This window comes from Rhinoraja longicauda, chromosome 27 (genome assembly GCF_053455715.1).
Source record: "Rhinoraja longicauda isolate Sanriku21f chromosome 27, sRhiLon1.1, whole genome shotgun sequence".
Taxonomy (NCBI): Eukaryota; Metazoa; Chordata; class Chondrichthyes; order Rajiformes; family Arhynchobatidae; genus Rhinoraja; species Rhinoraja longicauda.
Window position 1 is genome coordinate 25237389 of NC_135979.1, and position 12464 is coordinate 25249852.

Sequence of the window (12464 nt, forward strand, 5' to 3'; positions counted from 1 at the left end):
ACCTGGGTTTGATCCTGACTGTGGGTGCTGTTTGTGTGGCGTATGTGAGTTGTCTCTGTGACCGCGTGGGTTTTCTCTGGGTGCTCCGGTTTTCACACACACTCCAAAGGTATGCGGGCCGGAGATTAATTGGCTTCTTTCCTTTAAATTTTCCCGAGAGTGTGGGATAGAACCAGTGTACAGTGTGATCGTTGTCGGTGCAGACTCGGTGGGCCAAAGGGCCTGTTTCCACACTGTAACTCTAAACTGAACTATCCACAGTCACAGGAACTATGCAAAGGCAATGCCCTGTGGAGTGAAGTTCAGAACACTCATGGGCAGTGACTGAAGGAAGGTGCAACGTGAGCTCAGAACATATCTCCTCCAAGCTCCTCACACCGACACACCACTCCCATCATCCTCATCTCACCTCTTTCTCTCTTTCTGAAGCCTCTGTGGAAAAAACAGATGGGTGACGTTTCGGGGTCGGAACCTTTCTTCAGACTGAAAGCAGAGGGGAGGGAAGTAGAGGTAGGCCAGAACAAATCGGGGCCGGCAACCGATGACCAAGGAAGGGTGGAGCCCACAATGGCCCAGTGTTGGCTGGGGAAGAGGTGATAACGAAGGGATATGTGAATGCGAACAGTGGAACTAGTAGGATGCCGAGGGTGGGGGAGGGGAGGGGGTGAGAGGGAATGCAGGAGTGACTTCAAATTAGAGAAATCAACGTTCGTTCTATCTATCTTTGATGTAAACCAGCATCTGCAGTTCCTTTCTACACAGCAGTGATGCTCCCTTTGTCCACAGAGAGGGTGATGGGTGTATGGGACGAACTGCCCGAGGAGGTAGTTGAGGAAGGTTCCATGAGAGCATTTAAAAGGTGCAGGGATAGGAAAGATTCAGAGGGATATGGGCCAAACACGGGCAAATATGACCAGCTTTGATGGGCCATCTTAGTCGGCATGGTCTAGTTGGGCCGAAGGGCCTGCTTCCATGCTGTATGACTCTGTGAATAGGAGCAAGAGAGGCAGCCACACTGACATGGTGGGACATTAGGAAGAATTGCTGGGATTTAGAGTAGAGTGTTGACTACCCCATGCGGTGATCTCCCACCCCCCAATCTTCCACTGTTTGTGCCCCATCCTTGAAGAAAGGCGTAAAGTGAGCTCACAGATATTTGAAGGTAGACACAAAATGCTGGAGTAACTCAGCAGCTATTTTCCTACACATCTTGCCTCTCCACGGCGAATTCTCCTCAAGGTCTGTCTACTTTGAAGAAGTTCTCCTTGCAGTTATTTTCCTTCACAGATATTTGAAGTGTAAGTGTGGAGTTTATCAGACACAATATGCAATATGCTTTGTCACGCCCCCCCTGACATCAGTCTGAAGAAGGGTCTCGACCCGAAACGTCACCCATTCCTTCTCTCCTGAGATGCTGCCTGACCTGCTGAGTTACTCCAGCATTTTGTGAATAAATACCTTCGATTTGTACCAGCATCTGCAGTTATTTTCTTACAATATGCATCCTTCCTCCTTACACTGATTCCTGTTGCTTCTCTCAGATTTTTCCTGGTCCTTTACATTACAAAGCAGCCTGGAATCTGAGGTTGTCAGAGGGACAATGCAAAGCTGTGACGGGCTGCTCACTAAATAGCAACACGCACTGTGATTAAATGCTGCGCTGAATTAACTGAAAGTGGTAATTTGTTTATTGCTGCATCAGTTTAGCTGCTGTGCCTGTTGTGAAAATTGCTGGGCAAGACTCTTTAATTGACAGTGTCAGCAAATATACATTCTGTTAATACATTCTGCAGACTGTGATTGTGTGTGTGATAGTGAACGTGATACGGTGTAGGTTTGTGCAATTTGCACAAATGTGTACTGATTGATAAATACATCTCTTGATTCTCCTGAACACATCATCAGTGATGTAACCTGGGGTCATTGGGTGTTTCGGGTCTTTCAACATCAGACACTGTCGCCCGGGCGACCCGACCGTGGCTGATCAGACCACGACTTGTGTTCAGGTGGCATTCTCTCCTCCGCCTGGACCTCATCTCCAGGCTTTCTCCGCTGCCTCTGTGGTGTTCTTGAAGGCTCTTCTCCTCTCCATTCCAGTGATGCCCAGTGCACTCAAGGCCTTGTAGAGCGATTGCCCTGCAAAACCTCTACAGGCAACCTCGATGGGCTTACACCTTTGCCTTCCAGCCCTGCTTACGGCAGTCTTCGTACTTGGTCTTCTTTTTCTCGTGGGCCTCCTCCAGACGGTCCTCCCACGGCACTCTCAGTTCCAACAAAGTATTGCGTGCACTTCTGGTCTCCCCATTCCAGGAAGGATGTGCAGGCTTTGGCGAGGGTGCAGAAAAGGTTTACCAGAATGCTGCCAGGATTAGAGGGTATCAGCTATCAGGAGAGGTTGGACAAACTTGGATTGTATTCTCTGCACCATCAGACGCTGATAAAAGTCTATAAAACTATGGGAGGCATCGATAGAGCAGACAGTCAGAACATTTTCCCAGGGTGGAAATGTCAAAGACTGGAGGGAAGAGGTTTAAGGAGAAAGGGACAACGTTTAAAGGAGATGTGTGGGGCAAGTGTTTGACACAGAGAGTGGTGGGGGCCTGGAACGTGCTGCCAGAGGTGGTGATGGTGGAGGCAGATACGATAGGGGCATTTACGAGGCTTTTTGATAGGCACATGGATATATGCAGGGATACAGAACGCGTGTAGGCAGAGGAGATTGGTGTATCTTGGCACCGTGCTGAACTTGGACATTGTTGGCCGAAGGGCCTGTTCCTGTGCTGTACTGATCTATGCTCTGTACATACATGCATCGACATGCAGTGTGTGAATCGAGTCTGTTCTTTGTCTTTATTCATAGCATATGGATAACATGCATTTTGCCTCCCTTGAACTGAGGAGGCATTGTGGAGTCACCTTCATTGGCAGGTTCTGGGGACTGGGTAAGGGTGGAAGATTTCTGCCCCTGAAGAACATTGGTGAGCCTGGTATGTTTTTTCTCGAGTGTCAGACAGACGCCGGCATTATTCCAGATTTGCTCAACACGTGATGAAATTCCACAGCTGCCGTCGTGGAATTTACACTCATGTCTCGGAATCAATGTCCAGATCGCTATCTGGTGGACTAGCAACTTAACCCTCACACTGCCAAACCTCTACATGTTATCTACACCCGTGGATTATATATTTACATGTGGTATTCATTTGTGGGACAAGAACGGGCCCTTTGGCTCACAATGTCTGTACCAAATAGGAAGCCCCCTCTGCCTACAGGCGATCCATATCATTCCTTCCCTACATATCCGTCTAAAAGCCTCTTAAACGTGCTCTCGTATCTGCTTCCAGTACCAACCCTGGCGGTGGCACCACCCTCTGTAAAAAGATTTGCCTCACACATCTCCTTTAAACTTTGCACCTCTTACCTTTAAGCCCTGCCAATAGACAATAGGTGCAGGAGTAGGCCATTCGGCCCTTCGAGCCAGCACCGCCATTCAATGTGATCATGGCTGATCATTCTCAATCAGTTACCCCGTTCCTGCCTTCTCCCCATACCCCCTGACTCCGCTATCCTTAAGAGCTCTCTCTTGAATGCATTCAGAGAATTGGCCTCCACTGCCTTCTGAGGCAGAGAATTCCACAGATTCACAACACTCGGACTGAAAAGGTTTTTCCTCATCTCCATTCTAAATGGCCGACCCCTTATTCTTAAACTGTGGCCCCTGGATCTGGACTCCCCCAACATTGGGAACATGTTTCCTGCCTCTAACATGTCCAACCCCTTAATAATCTTATACGTTTCGATAAGATCCCCTCTCATCCTTCTAAATTCCAGTGTATACAAGCCTAGCCGCTCCAGTCTTTCAACATACAACAGTCCCGCCATTCCGGGAATTAACCTAGAAAACCTCTGACCTCTAGTCTTTGACATTGGCACCCGGGGTAAAAGACATGAACTAATTAATCCATGTGCCAAACATGTGTTTGAGTGTGTGGTGTGTTCATAATAATAATATAATAATAATATATTCCTTTATTCGTCCCACACCGGGGAAATTTACAATGTGTGAGTACATTTAGGAATGTACACTGTGTGTGTGTGTGTGTGCGTGCGTGCGTGCATGCATGACCATCCACAATGTTCAACGTCCAGATTGAATTGAGAGACACAGCATGGAAACAGGCCCTTCGGCCCACACTGACCATCGACCACCCATTCACGCTAGTTCGATGTTATCCCACTTTCGCATCCACTCCCTACACACTGCGCAATTTACGGAGGCCAATTAACCTACAAACCTGCACGTCTTTGGGATGCAGGAGGAAACCGGAGCACCCGGAGAAAACCCACACAGTCACAGGGAGAACGTGTAAACTCCACACAGAGAGAGCACTCGAGATCAGGATCAAATCCGGGCCCCTAGCACTGTGAGGCAGCTGATCCGCCTGCTGCACCTCTGTGTCGCTCTGATACCGTGAAATAATGCCTTTATTAAATTGTTTAATCTGTACTTGTACATTTTGCTCATTTAAAATAAGAAATATCTGTCATTTTACGATGGCTGGATCTTCCAAAGTCCATCCTGGTGAATGTAATACCTCTGATGCCTGGTCAGTGTGGTGCTGCTGGAAACACAGCTGGCTCACATACATCACTGTGGATAAACGCTGGCCAGGACTCCTGGAATACTCTCTGCTCTTAATGGAGCCAGCAGAAAGGGGTGAGAGCAGGAACTCAGCTGACCCAGCAGGTAGTGCAGCACGCACTGGCACAACGTGCTTGAGGGTACACATGTGAACATGTATGTTTGTGCGGGGTGAGTGTGTGTATGTGCAGTGACTCGCCAGTAACACGCTCACAATGTTCAGTGTGTGACCGGCTGAGCGACAACTGATAGCGAATGTGTCGATATTTGTGCAAAATATGCAACTGCTCACGGACGAGGACATTGAGATCCTCCCAGAAGCACTGGCCATCTGTGGTGAAGCCAACCCTCCTGGCTGGCACCTGCTCGCTGATGTGGAGCGCTGCCCAGGCCTGTTCTATCCACCGAGACAGGATGAGTCAAGTGTGAGCAGCTGCTGGCCCAGCAGCTTGGCAATTGCTGACGTGTGTCAGGCGCTGGGATTTATACCCTCCCTGTCATGCTCGGTGAATCCCCAACCTCACAGCATTGGGAACTGTCAACACCAACGGTTCAAGGAATCGGCACGTCAATACCACCATCATCTGGGCAGCAACTGTTGGCCTTGCCACCTGTGCCCGCACTCTGGCATTGGAACCACGGTGCACATTCCTGCAAACCCATCTTGTCTTGTCCGCAGATTTAGCTCAGCTCACTATCCCATGACTTAATTGTCTTGTAATTTATTGGAAAGTACCGTGCGGTGTTGCACTGCTGATGGGCACTGCCGGCCGTGTGTCGGACGAGGGTGGACACTTGCTTGCTCAGCCTGGTCCAGGGGAAGTCCATTGACGGGAGATCGCACGCAGACATGGTGGACATGCTCTCCAAAATGGGGAGGGGTCCAGGAAATGGATCTGCCTGCTCCACACAGACTACACAGCAGCGCTGTCCAAAGCAATGGGTGGGAGAGAAAGCTTCCCCATCAGGTCTGGGGCCAGGCAGGGTCGCCCACTCTCCCGTCTTGTGGATTTATTGCGGAGAACTCTTTGGTGAATCCATCAGAAGGGGAGCGGGCGTAAGAGGGCTGGCGATGCCAGGACGTGTGGGCACGTTCCATGCTGCAGGAGGACGTGCTGAGGAACACAGTGAAGTGCAATGTGGGTGACTTTAAAACATTGTGGGGAGGTAACACAGTCCATGGTCCTGATGCCACTGGCCATTGAGAAGGTGGGGCCTCTCAAACACCAGACGTTTGTATGGACCAAGGAGGACACATGACAGGCAACGTAGAAGTGCTAACAATACAATAGACAATAGGTGCAGGAGGAGGCCATTCGGCCCTTCGAGCCAGCACCGCCATTCAATGTGATCATGGCTGATCATTGTATAGAATCATTGTATAGATCATTGTATAGATCATTGAATACAAATGTGTAGAATTAATAAAAATACATGTGTAAGCTGAACAAACTCTATGGGAGTCGTGCACTTTTAGTATTTCTTGTATATTTGTATAAATAAAATTCATTTTGTAACTAAATCATAGAATATAGAGCATGGAACAACAGCACAGGAACAGGCCCTTTGGCCCATAATGTCTGTGCCAAACATGATGCCAAGATAAACTAATCTCCTCTGCCGGCGTGTGATCCATAATCCCTCCACTCCCTCCATATCCATGTACCAATCTAAAAGCCTCTCAAACACCACTATTGCATCTGCCTCCACCACCACCCCTGGCAGCACGATCCAGGCACCCACTGCACTCTGTGTAAAAAAATATTCAACGTGCACATCTCTCTTAAACTTTGCCCCACTCACTTTAAAGCTATGTCCTTTGACATTTCCACCCGAGGTTAAAGGTTCTCTCTGTTACCCTATCATCATAATTTTATACGTTTCTATCGGGTCCCCTCTCAGCCTCCGAATTACAATTGTGGAGTTTAATGACTGGTAATAAATGTGTCGATTAGTTTAGTATAGTTTGGCGATACACCCTTCGGCCCACCGAGTCCGTGCTGACCAGCGATCCCTGTACGCTAGCACTATCCTACACACACTAGGGACAATTAACACTTATAACAAGCCAATTAACCCACAAACCTGTGCGTCTTTGGAGTGTGGGAGAAAACCGGAGATCCTGGAGAAAACCCATGTAGGTCACGGGGGGAACGTACAAACTCCGTACAGGCAGCACCTGTAGTCAGGATCGAACCCAGATCTCTGGCGCTGTGAGGCTGCAACCCTACCGCTGCGCCACCGTGACGCCCATAATGTTCTGTGCAAGCAGCAACAGAAACAAAACTCAGAACGGACACCAGTGATTGAAGATGAAACAGAAGTTGTAGTGTTCACCGCAGGCCTGATTTGAGGAAAAGGAGTCATGCTGAAGTCCAAGATTCTGAACAGGACTACTGATGGTAATCAAAGAGCTGAGCTGCTGTGCAATTTTAAAATAGCCTCCAGCAGAGCCAGAAGCTGCAGGAAGCTCAGGGGACTGACTACATGACAGGTGGTTACGTATCAATCAGTGCTGTGCAGAACCTTCATGAAACAGTCGGATCCTTACTGCTTGCGGTGCCCTTGTAATTAGCAGCCATTCCAGTGATAAGCGATCAGCATCATTAGTGCGTCACAAGCAGTTGTCTGAAATGTCGGGGAGTGTGTTGCAATATCGGGCGTGGGGGACCAGTTAAATGTGTGCATCGTTATTATTGATCAAAAGATACAGCATGGAAACTGGCCTTTCGGTCTACCGAGTCCATGCCGACCATCGACCACTGTGCACGCTAATTGTGTTATCCCACTTTGTCATCCACCCCTAACACACTGGGGACCGTTTACAGAGGCCAGTCAACCTACAAACCCGCATGACTTTTGGGTGTGGGGGGAAACCAGAGCACCCGGAGGAAACCCACACAGTCACAGAATAAATGTGCAAACTCCACATAGACAGCACCTGTGGTTAGGATGGAACCCGGACCTCTGGTGCTGTGAGGCAGATGATGGGAACTAATGTAATGTGTAAGATGTGGGATCTGGTTAAATGTGAGCATCGTTATTCATGGACAAATAACCCTGTAAATTGTGCTGTCGAAGTGATGCACCAGTTTCCTAGCTGAAGGACATGGTGGAAAGGCTGACAAATGATGACCTGCCCTGGGTCATTGTGTATGGAGCGTGTATGTATGTCTTGACGATAGGTTTTTTTATCTGAAACTTTAGCTTTGTTTCTCTTTCAGCTGATGCGGCCTGGGCTGCTGAGTGCTTCCAGCGGTTTCTGTTTTTTACTTTAGCCTTTCGGCAGTTTTACAAAAAATTTGCATGGGTTTATATTCTCCCTGCGCGAGAGGGAGTGCTGTATACATTGCTGTGTCCTGTAAGTCACTAACACTTTCTTGCTATCCCAGGGGTGGAATGCTGTGCAGACTCTGGGCTGCCATCAGTGCCCACAGGGGGACACAGTAGGGACCAAGCCACTGGCTGGACAGACGCGCCGTGCTTCTGAAACAAGGACACCGTCAAACGCTGGCGACAAACGTCGAAGACACATTGCAGAACGGACAGAAACCTGTGCTGCTGGGAGCACCAGGGGCTACAAGGTGACAGCTGCGAGGAGATTGAGGGGCAGTCACAGTCTGCATCTCCAGTAGCTTCATCTCTCGTCTGACTCCCCATCACCTGGAATTGTGCATCTGGGATTGCTGCAAGTGTAACTCTCAGAGCCACAGCGGGTGGGTTTGGTGTGCAACTTCTCAGGACGTAACGTTCACAACTGACATCTGACACCACGTTCACAGTTTATGCTCACGTCTGACACTCGATTCAAGGCTCGCGGCCGACACACTTGTGCGGTATTGGTGCAATTGTTTACGGTGGCTATTAACCAGCCGTGGATCGGTGTAGCTGGGAGATCATCGCTGGGCTGGAACATTCACTTGCTCCAAAATCTCCACAGCCACGCTCTCCAAATCCCTGCACAACATGGAGGGTGAAGGAAAACGATCTCCTCATTTGGTTTCACAGGGAAGTCATTTCCTTCGAGGGTGGATCACTCATTTCCTTGCTCATGGCCTGGTTTTGCAGGGATGCATTCCCAAAGATTTTATCAGAGGTTGCCTCATCAGCGTGCCTTTAGATTTAGATTTTTTTAGATTCAGAGATACAGCGCGGAAACAGGCCCTTCGGCCCACCGAGTCCGTGCCGCCCAGCGATCCCCGCACATTAACACTATCCTACACACACTAGGGACAATTTTAAAAAAAACATTTACCCAGTCAATTAACCTACCTACCTGTACGTCTTTGGAGTGTGGGAGGAAACCGAAGATCTCGGAGAAAACCCACGCAGGTCACGGGGAGAACGTACAAACTCCGTACAGACGGCGCCCGTAGTCAGGATCGAACCTGGGTCTCCGGCGCTGCATTCGCTGTGAGGCAGCAACTCTACCGCTGCGCCACCGTGCCGCTTTGTCAGCACCTCTGCTACTTTCACAATGAATAGGCTGGAGAGTTCAAAGAAATTGGAAGGACAAGTGACGATCACTGATTGTTCTTTTCCAGGGTTGCACTCTCCAATGTTTGGGAGATGAATCTAACTCTAGACTCTCTTGCACTGGTCCTCCTCAGAGAGAGATACATCAGTAGAAGTGAGAATTATTTTTGGTAAATATATAACAAACATTTTATATGCCTATACTTTATAAACGAATAAATATTTGTTAATGGCATTGACACATGACAAGCAGTTGTCTTCCTGCCATGATAGTGAGTCGCCTGTTACTTCCATGTAAAATGTAAAGTTGTGGAGGACCAGGCAGCATTGACGGAGGGAATGGAAAGATGCCATTTTGGGGGCGGGACCCTTCATCAGACTGATTGTAGTAGGGGGGGAGATAGGTGGATACAGATGATGTGAGTTTGATCAGCAGTCCTGGAAGGAGTGCTGGCTTTGACCTCGATGGTGTCCAGAGTAAACTGGTAGATTGTCTGACCCCCACCTGGTCACCAGGGGGAGTCCCAACAATCCGGCTCCTCTTGGGCACAGGAGGTCTCTGTAGGGCAGAGTGTTGAAGGCATAAAGAGTCTTGAATTGTCATATATACTCGCAACGGAAGAAAGAAATTCTTACTTGCAGCAGTTTAACAGGCTGATAGATGCAATACACTCAGATAGGATATAGTCATTTTAAAAATCGTAATGAATAAATAACAATAATACTAGTGCAAAAAAACTGGTGCGGACTGCAACCAACGACACTGTCCACAGAAGTTCATAGTTGCTGAGGTTAGTGATGCGTGGTGTTCAAGAGCCTGATAGTTGCCTGGGGAAACCTGTTCTTCAGCTGGGTTGTCACGGATTCTAGACGTGCACCTTCTTCCCGATGATAGGAGTGAAATGAGAGTGTGGCTTGGGTGGTGTGGGTCTCTGATGATGCTGACTGCTTTTTTAGGACAATTCCTCTTCTAATTCCCTTCAATGGTGGGAAGGCTAGTCCCTGTTATAAACCGGGCAGTGTCCACCACTCTCTGTAATTCTGGGATTGTCCCAACCTTTTACCCTCCTCTCACCTCAAATTGATCCAGCTCTAGATATTAATATTGTGTTCTCTTGCACTAGACCCCTCTTTCTGAGGAAATCTCCCCATCCACCCTATCAGTCTGTTATCAAACTTCTGAATGGTACTTCCATAAACTAGGCTCCTGATTCTCCAATCTACCTCATTGCGGACATTGGACCATTTCTCTGGAACTATTACACTACAATGCTGAGAAGTAATATTCTGGTATCGTTCTACCTTTTGTACTTGTGTTTGCTTTGACTGTGTTCATGTATAATATTATCTGCACCTCAATCAGATCTTCTGATTCAAAACTCATACCAAATCAAAGCAGGTTGATGCGGCCGTTAATGATTTTGCTCTCTTTGTCTTTACAACATTCTGGTGAATCTCCATTCTACCCAAGCCAGGGTGCAGAGACCTTTCTGGAGGGATGTACTCCAGGTGATTGCACTGTGCCAGCCTAATGTGTCTAACCAAAGCCTGGTGCAAACTCAGCATTGCCTTAACGTCACTTCCAGTGTGATAAAGAGTAAGGTAGACACACAGCATCTGCAGTTCTTTCCTACACAGATATGGAGTAAGGTTCCTTTTATGGTTGGGATTGATTTTTTGGGGGGGATGACTCACCTTTCCCAGGTTTTGCATCTAAACATCTCAGTTGGTTCCAAATCCACTCTCACAGGAACTGCAACATATACATTTTTGTAACTTTTTCTGTGAAGAATTTTAATTTCCTCATTATTCTTCTGGACAGTTATGCACGAATTGCAACACTGTTTTAACGTCCTATCATTAAGTGCAGCAACCCATTCATCTGGCCAGGTTGCCTTTTCAATACCAGTGACCCCATTGCTGGTTGAAATCCCCAGTAAGGATATCCAGTCAGTTCGTGCCTTGGTTCTCGAAGAATGCACTGTGGGATCTCACAACATAGTAAAATAAATGGCTCATTCCAACATTTAATAATCTGGACTGGGGGATAAGCGTTGGGGGACTGGAGGAAGGTATCTATTTGTGTTCAGAATAATGATTGGAGTTGTGAGTAGAAGCCCCGCTGATGGTGTTGATTGTGTTGTGTGTTAAAGGGAGATTTGAAGACCTAACCCAGGCCCACATTCTTAACACAGTTGGAAAGGTAGGCTGCATTGTCTATCACAGGCACAGTCCCTCGAATGGGACATCAAATCAAACTCGTTTGACCTTTTACATAAATGGGGCACCAAAGGCATTATTTGCTGTCCTGACTTTTTATACCTGACCTTTCACAACAGTGTGACAATCTCACACTGCCACGTGAACAAGAACAGGGGAAGGAAGACTCCCCATTCCTTGTCCACATTTAAAACACTATCATTGCTATCTCAGTACTGCTTGGACTGTACTGTGCACGAACTGGGCGCTGTGTTTCTCGATGCCAGTGACTGGTACTTTACTAAAAGTAGCTTGTTGGCACTTTGAAAAACCCTGGAGTTACAAACCCAAGAGTTGGCGGTCAGGCAACGTTGGAGGAACGTTGGGGCAGTTCAAAGGGCTGATAACCTACCTTGCTTCTAATTTGTATGTACATTTGTATGAAAACTGGGATTAAGCCCTAGTTCTATCTCTTCAAAAGACTGTTGCTAATGTCACTTACTTTTTCCCTCACTGTAGTAATATAACATTTTTCTCACTGCGACATTTTGTAAATAAAATTATTTTTCTTCAGCTTTTGGTCTTGTGGGATTTATAAAACCAGACACTGTTTCGGTGGAGGCAGTGCCATGAACTGGAATTGGTTCTTTGCTCCCCTGTCTGCCGTGTCCGAGCGTAACAGCACCCAGAGCAGTTGCTGGCGTGCGGGAGGGACCTTGTGAAGCAGGTCCCTGCCTAACTGAATGGTCTGGTAAACGGCACCCAAGTTCCCCTCCCCAGGCTAACAATTTAGAAGGTAGACACAAAATGCTGGAGTAACCCAGCGGGTCAGGCAGCATCGCGGGAGAGAAGGAATAGGTGACTTTTCGGGTCGAAACCCGAAACGTCACCCATTCCTTCTCTCCCAGGATGCTCCTTGACCCGCTGAGTTACTCCAGCATTTTGTGTCTATCTTCGATTTAAACCAGCATCTGTAGTTATTTTTCCTACTAATCGTTTAGAAGACAGGGCTAACAATGAAGTAGAATGTGACTGCGGACGGCAACACAGAAGTTTGAGAATGTGAATTTAGATTGAATGGATGCTATAGTGACATTTAAGAGACTTTTAGACAGACACATGAGCTTGCAGTGTACGAAGGGAAATG

General features: G+C 47.7%; 1 protein-coding gene across 1 annotated transcript in view; it reads left to right on the forward strand.

Annotated features, from left to right (window-relative positions):
* Positions 1-11857, forward strand: part of LOC144606898 (mitogen-activated protein kinase kinase kinase 5-like) — a 135809-nt gene extending 123952 nt beyond the window's left edge. Inside the window, exon 28 of the mRNA XM_078423371.1 lies at positions 8035-11857. Within this exon, the coding sequence (XP_078279497.1) occupies positions 8035-8092 (58 nt within the window). The 3' untranslated portion in view covers positions 8093-11857. The remainder of the gene's footprint in view (positions 1-8034) is intronic.
* The last annotated feature ends 607 nt before the right edge of the window (positions 11858-12464 follow it).